The sequence below is a fragment of the Herpailurus yagouaroundi genome, unplaced genomic scaffold (genome assembly GCF_014898765.1).
Source record: "Herpailurus yagouaroundi ecotype Mexico unplaced genomic scaffold, PumYag 187, whole genome shotgun sequence".
In the NCBI taxonomy this organism is placed as follows: Eukaryota; Metazoa; Chordata; class Mammalia; order Carnivora; family Felidae; genus Herpailurus; species Herpailurus yagouaroundi.
The window spans coordinates 4,471,227-4,482,934 of record NW_024412418.1 but is presented as its reverse complement, the minus strand read 5'-3'; the positions used below and the strand labels follow the sequence as shown (position 1 = coordinate 4,482,934).

The following is an 11,708-nucleotide window of genomic DNA, read 5'->3' as shown; positions in this document are numbered from 1 at the left end:
TTTTTTTTTTTTTTTTTTGGTAAATCAGAGACCACTAACATCCTGAAGGTCATGAAAAAGACATGAATTCTTACTCTTTTTCTTATGAAATTATAAATTTCATATGAAACGTAGGTGGAGAAGCATGTGTATAGAGAATAAAACCCTAGGAAATCATGTTTGACTCTAATAAGGGCACATACAAATTAACTTATAATTAATTAACTTATCAACTTATTTACGAGTTCCTCCAATGACTACACTTATCCCAATTTTATATACACTGTGAATTACACCAATATGTCAGTTTGTCAGATGGTTGTACACACAAAATAAAGCAGGTTTAGCAGTTAGAGTCCATTCATGGAGTAAAACATCACCGTGTTAGATTGGACCTTTTCTTGTATATAAGAGTCACCTTTAGAAAATCCTTGTTGCATTGGGACTTTTATGCCTGGACATTTATAACAGGTAGCAACATACCACAACAAATATTTTTTGGCAGTTTCGCTGCCCCACATTTGCCTTGGCAATTGCTTTGTTGACTGCCTCTCTCACATCCTTGTTCCTCAGACTGTAGATCATGGGATTCAGCATGGGGATCACTGTGGTATAGAACACGGCCACCATTTTCCCCTGCTCCACGGACTCTTCAGTGGGACGCCTGAGGTACATGAATATGAGAGTCCCATAAAACAGGGTCACAGCTGTCAAGTGGGACCCACAGGTGGAGAACGCCTTCTTCCTGCCCTCAGCAGAGCGCATCCGTAGCACGGTGACTACAATGAGGGTGTAGGATGTGAGGACCACAGAGAGAGAATATGTGAAGTTAATTCCAGCAATAACAATCATCGTGTATTCTTTGATGTGGACCCCCCCACAGGCAATCTTGATGAGAGGAGGGTCTGCACAATAGAAGTGGTTGATTTCAAAGTTTCCACAGAAGTACAATCCATATGTCCAGAGGGTACATATTAGGCTAACAGAGAATCCATAGACGTAAGGCATAGAGATAAGTCGAACACAGACAATCCTGGACATTCTACTGCCATAAAGCAAAGGCTTGCAGATGGCCATGTAGCGATCAAAGGCCATCACTGCCAAGATATAGACCTCCACGTGGACAAGGGCAATGAAAAAGTAGCACTGCACCAAACACCCCACATAGGAAATAGTTTTTGTCTCTGATAATAAATTTTCCAGCATTTTGGGGGTGACATTGGAAGAGAACCACACATCGACAAAAGACAAATGGCTCAAGAAAAAGTACATAGGGCTCTGAAGCTGAGGACTGATGCTGATCAGAATGATCATACCAACGTTCCCTAAAAGAGTGATCATGTAAACTACTAGGAATATCACAAAAAAGAGAACTTGAAATTCCTGACGACTGGCCAAGCCCAGAAGAACAAATTCTGTCACATCCGTGAAATTTGGCATTGCCTTAACACAGAGCCAGTCTGTAGTGCCTATGGAGAGGAAAAAAAAATGAATGGATCTGTTTTTTTCTTGAAACTTTTGAGTCATATATATCTTTATTCTAATTCAAATCATTTAAAAATCAATGCAAATATTGTGCCATGTGCAAGATAAGAATATGAAGGCATCATCAGTTCCTGTAGTAGATCTTATAGGTAATGGCCATCAATATTTGTTAGTTCTTTATCAGTAAAATAGACAACTACCTACATTGGTATCATATATTATTAAAAATGGACATTTATATTTTGCTAGAGCAGTATAATAATGTTAAAATCACAAGGCACACATATGATTCAAGTCAGACGGAAGGTTGTCAGGGAATGGCTAAAGCCTATTCAACTTACGAACTTACACATTAGTGTTACAATCTAGTTACTGACATATTTGCCCTACCTTATGTCAGCATATGATTTATGCCTGCAACATATGAAATTCCTGGTTATATTTTATTTTGTTTGGCTACACACTGTGCTTGTTTGAGTGCGGCACCCCCTATTAAAATTCTGTCAACAGATAAATATCATGAAGTGAAGTTTAGGTGACATGTTATTTCAGATTCCACTGGTTTTCAGAATGAAGCAATTCTACACCTTCTTATTCATTTTTCACAGTTAATGTTATCACAGGGGAAAGTTTCCCCAAATATTTTTCCCATTTACTACACTTGCCCAGCTTACTTCTCTCAACAAGTAAAAACTTGCCATAAGTTCTCAAGGATGTATCTGTAGGCTTAGCACCATCTTGGGAGTTTAAGCTCCCTATAGTAATAATGGTTTGAAGGGCATATTACTGGTTTACCAATGGACCTTTGCTAATAATTGCTTATCCTAATTTATTCGCAAACATCAAAGCCAATTATATGGCTGATATATTTGTCATATCTAGAAGAGTTCTAAATTCTGGAAATCTGAGGGTGAACGAGATGTACAAGATTCTGGCTTGCCTCGTACTTTATTCTCATGGAAAAGGAGTAAGCAATACACAAGGATACCAGCAAGAGACTCCAGGGAGTGGACATGCTGTGACAAAAGTGCCACATGCTAGGGAGATAAGAAATAAGAGGAGGCAGGGCACAGACATACAGAGTGAGCAGAGATTTCTCTGAGGAGGTGACTTCTGAGTTGGTGAGGAACAGTGTGGAAATATTAAAGATGAAGGGCATGACGTGCAAAAGCTCAGAAGGAGAAGTATTTGCTTGGCATGTTGAAAAAGGGTGTTGCTAGAGACATCCTTTTATATATTGAAAAAATGTACAAGCTCTGTGATCACATTATGGCCCCTGCTATTAGTAACAGGATAAATTTAAGTGTGTTACTCTCTAAGAACTATTTCTTGCTCTTAAAATGTTTAATACTGGAATTAAAGATGCTATGGATTGGGCACATAACATAATAAGCATCGAAGGGTTTCTAATGATTAATTTTATGTTTTATTTAATGTAATTTCTTTTGACAGAGAGAGCGTCCATGAGAGGGAGGGATGGGCAGAAGGAGAGAGAGAGAGAATTTTAAGCAGACTCCACACTCAGTGCAGAGCCCAATGTGGTGCTCGATCTCATGACGCTGAGATCATGACCTGAGCAAAAATCAAGAGGCAGACACTTAACCAACTGAGCCACCCAAGCACCTTGATAAGCACCAAAGTTTTAATTCTAAGTCTCCCCTTACTATGTATTCCATGATTGTAACCCATCTTTTGTACCTATCAAGTGTGAAAATACTGAGTCAGATGACAGCTGCAGACTGGTTGGGGACTAGAGGTAAGGGCAGGGATTTCCCTATGTAAAAACTCCTGACCCTACTTGATGCACCTATGATTCTCTAATTAACAGAGTCAACTTGTGTTAATGGTCCACTGTCTTTCTTAAAGTATAAAACACAGGGGCACCTGATGGCTCAGTCAGTTAAGTGTCCATCTCTTGATTTGGGCTCAGTTCATGACCTCACAGTTGGTGGGTTCAAGCCCCACATTGGGCTGGACTCCGTGCTGACAGCATGGAGCCTGCTTGGGATTCTCTCTGTCCCTCCCTCTCTCTCTACTTCTCCCCTGCTCTCTCTCTCTCTGTCTCTCTCTGTCTCAAAAATAAATAAAAAGTAAACATTAAAAGTAAATAAAGTATAAAACATGTAAAAAAAAGCATCAAGGTATCTAAGATGTATAAATTAACACTACTTCTCCAATTTTTAGTTCCTGCCTGTGTGTGCATTTCTTCTCCTCTGTACAAAATCATCAGCTCTGTGGTTGTAATTGCCCAACTTGGATGTTACATATAAATAATACTCAGGAATGTTCACACTTACCATTTTTTTTTTTTTTACGGTGCCGTGATCTCCAAGTCAGCTTTATAGAATACATTACAGTATTCTAATATTATAAAAACTCTTCAAGACAGATTCTTCTAGAGACAACAGTCTCAGCTTTATAACATCAGTAAGAATAGTGGACTGTTACCGAGTGCTTACCGAACCTTTTGCATGCAAAGGTCCTATGAGACAGGTTCTATCAGCAACATCACTTTGCAATGAGGAAACCAAAGCACCGAGACTGAGTACATCTCCCTGGTCAGACAACCACTAAACTGACCAGATTAGGATGCAAACCAATGAATTTAACTCCAGTGTTGTCCCCTCAATGACCTTATATTGCTGCCTCTTTGATGACCTATTCTATTATCTTATTTCTTTACATTTAAAAGTTAGCTTGATCAAGACATAACCAAGTTATCCTTTCAACAGCCCATCCTCGATAAACTAGAAGAACTTTGTATGACCCTGGAGCAGGCGGAACCACAAAGATAGCAGACCATGGACTGCTTCTTTCTCCTCCTCAAAGTTTGAGCGATCCCACAGATCTGGGATGAGATGATCAAATGACTTCTGGGAAAAAGCCAGTTGATTGCACAAGTGCATCATCTGTCAGAACAATTGAGAAGATAAAATGTGTAGTTTATCAAAAAAAAAAAATGTATTAACCTTTTAGGAATCTCCCATGAAAAAAGACAATAGAGGTATAGTTACGAGTAGAATCATTCCCACTGACATGATATTCTCACCTCCATTCAAATATTTTTTAAAACAACATTGCGAAGGAGGCACCTGAGTGGCAACTAAGCATCCAACTCTTGATTTCAGCTCAGGACATGATCTCATGGTTCCTGAGATCGAGCTCTGTGTTCAGCTCTCTGCTATTGTAGAGACTGCTTGGGAGTCTCTCTCTTTCTCTGTCTGCCTTCCCCCCCCCCACCAAAATATCAATCAATCAATCAATTAATCAATCAATAAATGCACAAGCAAGCAAGCGAACAAACTTTAAAAATTAAAAATAAATACAACAATGGGAAAATCAATGGTACTTGTAGAGAAGAGTGAATGGGTAAAAATGAGAATAAAATGTTATAAATCGCATTGTAATGAGCTCCCTATGATGTTTTGAATGGATAGAGGTAACAATATTTCCCCATAATATAATTTCAAAAATTAAAGTACCGTGATAACAAATAAGTATGCAAAGAAAGTCTCAGTGGTATGTTCAAGACAGAGACAAACATGAGAAGATTTGACTGCATTAATCTGTGTTCAAAAACACACACTCTGCAGACCTACCTTCAGCAGAGAACATCAAAGGACAGTTTCCCAGTGTTTATAATAGAATTTTGAACACTGAGAGCATTGAGAGCATTTCCCCAAAGAGCTGCCCAGGTAATCATAAAAGGAAGAATGATTAAAAGTCTGGAAGTATCTCAGGAGGGAGAAGTTAAGGACCGTTAATGAGAAGGGTAGTCTTTGTAGTAAAATTAAGAAATCAGGGGCGCCTGGGTGGCGCAGTCGGTTAAGCGTCTGACTTCAGCCAGGTCACGATCTCGCGGTCCGTGAGTTCGAGCCCCGCGTCAGGCTCTGGGCTGATGGCTCAGAGCCTGGAGCCTGTTTCCGATTCTGTGTCTCCCTCTCTCTCTGCCCTTCCCCCGTTCATGCTCTGTCTCTCTCTGTCCCAAAAAATAAATAAACGTTGAAAAAAAATTAAAAAAAAAAATTAAGAAATCAAAATTCTTGATAACATGATGTAACTTTTCCACCGTCACATGGGTTCTGCCTTCTTTCACTCAAACTTGGCAGTTATTCATCTCAGGAAAATATTCTTCTTCTTTTTTCTTTAATCTTTTAATGATTTATTCTTGAGACAGGGAGAGAGACAGAGCATGAGAGGGAGAAGGCGGAGAGAGGGAGACACAGAATCTGAAGCAGGCTCCAGGCTCTGAGCTGTCAGCACAGAGCCCAACGTGGGGCTCAAACCCATGAACTGTGAGATATGACCTAAGCTGAAGTTGGACACTTACCTAACTGAGCCACCCACACACCCCTCGGGAAAATATTCTTGGTTTGCATCATGACAAAGAGAGATAAATACACTTTATGTTAAAGCTGCTTAAATATAATGAGGCTGACAGATACAGAAATAAATGTAATACTAAGATTTATTTTTAAAGTATTTTACAAAGATATCTTGAATTCTCAGCAAATGGCAAAATTGCTTTAAGTTCTGTTAATGAAACTAGAATCATAGATATTATGAGCCCAACAAGACCTTTGAGGTTAATGACTATCACCTAAAATTAACAGGCGAATCATAAAAAATGATTTATCCAAGGTGACTAACAAACTGCTTTGAAATTTGCAAACTCAAAGCTGGAGCATCATTTCACCTTTGACCTCAATGTCCTCACTCTTTGTATAACACTAAACTAACTCTCCAAAAAAGTAAACAGAGAAATCTTTTCATTTTTGAAAAAAAAAAAAAAAAACAAAAAACCAAAAAACAGGTAACAAAGATCCAGACCCACCTGCTCACAGACTACAAAGTATCAAAATACTTTAAAACCACACTTTGAAATTTATTAGTAATCAACAACTAATTTGGCACATCAAGAGCTCTCTAAATGTGGAAAATAAATGGTTGTACTGACAAAGTTCCTTTTAACTAACCCCACAAGTAACATTGTGCTAAATCTTACAGTCTTTAGGGTGTTTAAATTTTGCAACCATAGAGACAGTGATACAGTATTATAATTTAATCCAAATTAGTAATTTGTATAAGTGGGAGTATTTTTTTTCCTAATGTTTATTTACTTTTGAGAAGCGAGAGAGACAGAGCATGAGTGGGGGAGGGAATGTTTATTCTCATACACATCAATCTCATGTTATATTTATATCTTTGAAGGTAAATTTATAATTATTTACATGTATAATTTAAGTGTGTATTACATTGTTATAGTTATGTATTTTCTACATCAAAACAGCAGTTTGTTTGTTTGTTTATTCATTTACCAAGAGACTTTAAGAAAGTCCAAGGTTTGGGTTTTTTGGGGGGGTTTGTTTGTTATCTGTTTGTTTTTAATGTTTATCTATTTTGAGAGAGCAGGAGAGAAAGACAGCATGAGCCAGGGAGGGACAGAGAGGGAGAGAGATAATCTCAACCAGGCTCAGAACCCAACTCGAGGCTCTATCCCATGAACCATGAAATCATGACCTGAGCCAAAATCAAGGGTCAGACGCTCAACTGACTAAGCCACCCAAGTGCCCCAACAAAGTCCAAGTGTTAACATCATTGTCTCATGCTTGTGTTTTGTGAAATGAAATATGAGAAATACCAAATTATGTTAACACTATCATGGTGGGACATGTTACCATTAGCAACAAATAGACTACCTAAATACTTTATGTCTTTCAGATACAAAAATTATTTCAAACTACTTAGCTACCTTATCTTAGTCACAGATGTACCAAGTATTCCCCAGGAATATCAGTTTAATTTTTTAAGTGAACTCTAGAGAGCCGTGCTTCTATTCACCGATTCTACCCAGTCTTTAGTCAGATTGAAGACACTGTCGGGGGCATGTGAGAAGTACAGTCTGGTCACTGACCACCTTGGCATTGAAATACGGCAGTTATTGGAACCTGTAAAAGAGAGACACTTACCATGTTGTATCTCTCTTAAACACCAAAAAAGAAAAAATCTAAAAGGGATTAAATACAATAGGATAGCTATTTTTAATGGGGTAGTCTCGGAAAAGACCCACCCTTCATCTTGAAAAAAGCATTTGTTCTCACATGGTCTCACCACTGTAAGCCAGACCACCGTTTTGATGTCATCATACTAGAAAACTAAGTGAAATATACTATTGTTTTTTGGCCCCAATTTACTCTCTAAATAGGCAAACTGATAAGTATATCCCAAACTCATCCATTGCATTTTTTTTTAATTTTTTTTTCAACGTTTATTTATTTTTTTGGGACAGAGAGGGGAGGGGAGGGGCAGAGAGAGAGGGAGACACAGAATCGGAAACAGGCTCCAGGCTCTGAGCCATCAGCCCAGAGCCCGATGCGGGGCTCGAACTCACGGGCTGCGAGATCGTGACCTGGCTGAAGTCGGACGCTCAACAGACTGCGCCACCCAGGCGCCCCTCCATTGCATTTTTTTTAAGTAAGAAAAACAAAATCTTTTCATTGTAGCTAAGTATTTGAACAATTGCAATTAGTGTACCAGTGGACTTTGGCTCAAATAACCTTTTCAATGGATTAATTTATTAAATTTTAATTAATCCTTGCTACTTACATCAACAGGGATAGATCTATCTCCTTTTTTTTCTGAATTCAAGACTTCCTCTTTTTTAATTTTTAAATTTTTTTTACTTTTTAAAAGTTTATTTAAGAGAGTGCATGTGCACACGTGAGTGAGTGGGGGAGGGGCAGAGAGCGTGAGAGTGAGAGAGATAGAGAGAGAGAATCCCAAGCAAGCCCCACACTCAGCACAGAGCCCCACATGTATCTGGGTCCCCATGACCCTGGGATCAAGACCTGAGCCAAAATCAAGAGTTTGACGCTTAACCAACTGAGCCACAAGGCACTTCCTCTTTTTTTTTTTTTAATTTTTAATGAACAAAATCGTTAGCTTTTGTGAAAAGTCTTTAAGCGATGCGCTGAACAACAACCTGTTGATGAATGCTTATGAAAACACAGGAGATACCATTAACTGAATTTTATTTTATTTTGTTAAGCATGTTCTGCTTGCCACTTTGCTCATGGCTTCTTTCACATCCTTGTTCCTCAAACTGTAGATCATGGGATTCAGCATGGGGATCACTGTGGTATAAAACACGGCCACCATTTTCCCCTGCTCCACGGACTCTTCAGTGGGACGCCTGAGGTACATGAATATGAGAGTCCCATAAAATATGACGACAGCGGTCAAGTGGGACCCACAGGTGGAAAAGGCCTTCCGCCTCCCTTCGGCTGAGTGCATCCGTAGAATGGCAATGAGAATGAACAGATAAGAAATGGTGACAACACTCAGAGAATATGTGAAGTTAATGCCTGCAAGTATGATCATTGTATATTCTTTTACGAAGGTCCCAGCGCACGCCATTTTGATGAGAGGTGGGTCTGCACAGTAGAAGTGGTTGATCTCAATTCTCCCACAAAAGTACAAGCCATATGTCCAGAGGGTTGCTGCCAGACTAGTCAGAAAACCATATATGTAAGGGAAAGAAATCAGTCGAATACAGACAGCTCTAGACATTTTGCTGCCATAGAGCAGAGGGTTCCCAATTGCCATATACCTATCAAAGGCCATCACAGCAAGAATAAAAATTTCTACATGGACAAGGGCAATGAAAAAGAAACATTGCACCAAACAACCAGCATAGGAAATAGTTTTTGTCTCTGATAACAGATTTTCCAGCATTTTAGGGGTGACATTGGAGGAAAACCACACATCAACAAATGACAAATGACTGAGAAAAAAGTACATGGGGCTGTTAAGCTGTGGACTGATCTTAATTAACATAATCATGCCAGTGTTGCCCACCACGGTGACAATATAGACCGCAAGAAAAATGACGAAGAAAAGAACTTGCCATTCCTGATGACTGGTTAATCCCAAAAGAATAAACTCTGTCACATCGGTGAAATTGAGCATTTTCTGAATTCTAATCAATATTGTTATAAATCTCAGCGATAACTAGATGGAAATAAATGTAAAAATCAGGTATGGTTTGTTTAGTAATTTGTTATCTTCCTTTATGCAATATCTATGACTACACTTTGCCATTCTTTACAGCAAATTTTTCTTCTGGGCACTTGGTATGTAACAGGCTTTGAAAGTTACTGAGGTGAATAAATAAACAGGACCTGACAGTTATACCAAAATATTGTGATTGAAACATACTAGTACTAAATATTGTGCTTAGCCAAATTTCTTAGACTACTTCTTAGACATCTCTTATTTCCAATACTGGTGTATTTTGTAGTTTCGTAGTTTAACATATTTATGAAGGGCTATAGTTCTCCTTTTAACCCAACTCCAAAATAGTTTTTTACCTTATCACTTTTTCACCATATGCATAAAACATGTTCTCCATGATTAGGTATGGAAGCCACTTAATCAAATAATTCGCCAGCCCTAAGTGTCAGATAAAAAAATTATTTTTAAGCTAACCTCATACTTGCACTCATTTATGTTCAAGAGGGACAAACTTACGCACATGCTTAGATTTATATATATTCCCTGGGTGTGGACTCTTTTGCATATCTAATATGTAATTACAATCTACTAGATATTATTGACTATAATGTTCTGGAGATAAAAAATATGTAAAACAAAGATGTTAACATCACAATTTACAGTGGTATTTATGCAAATAAGCTTTTAAATCTATGATATATTTTTACAGAGTTATAGTAGAGTCAGAAATTGGGGATTGTTTCACTCTACTTTGGAAATCCAGTGCAGCTCTGGAAAAGCATCTTGGATATTTTGAAACTTATTTTCAATGTATTCATTTTCAATTTTTTTTTTTTTTTTGAGAGAGAGAGCAAGAGATCAAGCAAGGGAAGGGCAGAGGGAAACAGAGAGGGAATCTTAAGCAGGTTCCACAATGAGCGCAGAACCCAAGAAGGGGCCAGTTCTCATGAGAGTGAGATCATGACCTTAGCTGAAATCAAGAGTTGGTTGCTTAACTGATGGAGACACCCACGCTCTCCTCAATTTATTTATTTTCAAATTTTTATTTTACAAATGTAGAGGTTGTTTCATATAAACCTTTTCCCAGAACAATATCACCCAAATTATTTTCCTGAGAAAACACTACCATGATGTTAATAGGTATTATGGAGAAAAATCTGCAAGTGCTCATTTAACAAATAATAATGAGAAATCTTTATATCCTATCCAATCTCTTAGCGATACACAATCTACCTACTAAAGGTAGACTGTGAGAAGTCCTGTGGGAAAGAATTCTGTTATACTTACCATAGCCAGCATTTACTTAGCTTGAAAATGATAAAGATAAAGAGAGAGAGAAAATGAGAGAGAGAGAGAGAGATTCCACCAGCATCAATGAACATTCATGTTCTGTAGGACACAAAGTGCACTTCTATTTAATAAGAATCCTGAGATAGCTTTTCAACAGGACACTGAATTTGTTGGAGATGGTATTGTATCGTGCCCTCCGAAGGCTAAATGTCATTTTTAGGGCAAATGATGTTTCCAAGACCTTTGTTTTAATTCCAGCATTACACTTTGTTCCACTACAGTTTGACGGACCCTATCCATTGTTATCACCAGAAGAGGTAAGAGCAGGCATGAAGATACATTTCTGGCCATAATGGAATAAACAGACTCTTATCCACAAAGGTAACTTCCACCCACCCCTCTTGGAAAGAAAAATTTTGTTGGGAGAAAAGAGAAAGCTACCAGCCAAAGTCGATGAGATTGGGACTATATAACTCCAGAGTCTCAGGCGAACTAATGAAAACTTGAGGTGTTAGCTAATGGCTTAAAGATTTTAAAGAATAGTAACAGTTAAAGTTGTCTAAAATTGGATGAACTGTTTTGAAATACATCTGTCACAGATTTAATAATTTATCTCTAAAATTCTTTGTTTTATTATATATAGAGTGTCACTCTTTCTATATAACGTCTGTGTCTTCTCCCCATCTACCCCCAGCCCCAAGGCTTCATGCTCCCTTTATGGGGCTCATTCTCCCCTAGAATAGTTTCCAGTGGCCAATTTGACATGATCATTTAGATTTAAGCATGCATAGATACACAGAGATAAACTACAGCTTTGAGAATGAATGTGATTGCATTGAATTAGACTTGAGCATCAGACTACTATGCGTAATGCAGTTTCCTTTAACTTACCTTAAAGAATAACCAGCTACACTTGCTGTGTTATTGGTCAGCTCACTAGT

General features: G+C 38.2%; 2 protein-coding genes across 2 annotated transcripts; both read right to left on the bottom strand.

The window, feature by feature from the left end:
* Positions 1-441: 441 nt before the first annotated feature.
* Positions 442-1,419, bottom strand: LOC121043929 (olfactory receptor 5M9). Its single transcript, XM_040495906.1, has one exon. It carries the CDS (start codon positions 1,417-1,419, stop codon positions 442-444), a length of 978 nt encoding a protein of 325 aa, XP_040351840.1.
* Positions 1,420-8,499: 7,080 nt separating this feature from the next.
* On the bottom strand, positions 8,500-9,444 carry LOC121043798 (olfactory receptor 5M3). Its single transcript, XM_040495799.1, has one exon. The coding sequence runs from the start codon at positions 9,430-9,432 to the stop codon at positions 8,500-8,502; it is 933 nt and encodes a 310-aa protein (XP_040351733.1). The 5' UTR covers positions 9,433-9,444.
* Positions 9,445-11,708: the final 2,264 nt, after the last annotated feature.

Excerpts from the sequence above, each read along its gene's own strand:
- LOC121043929 (XM_040495906.1), bottom strand. The coding sequence starts at position 1,419 with ATGCCAAATTTCACGGATGTGACAGAATTTGTTCTTCTGGGCTTGGCC.
- LOC121043798 (XM_040495799.1), bottom strand. The coding sequence starts at position 9,432 with ATGCTCAATTTCACCGATGTGACAGAGTTTATTCTTTTGGGATTAACC.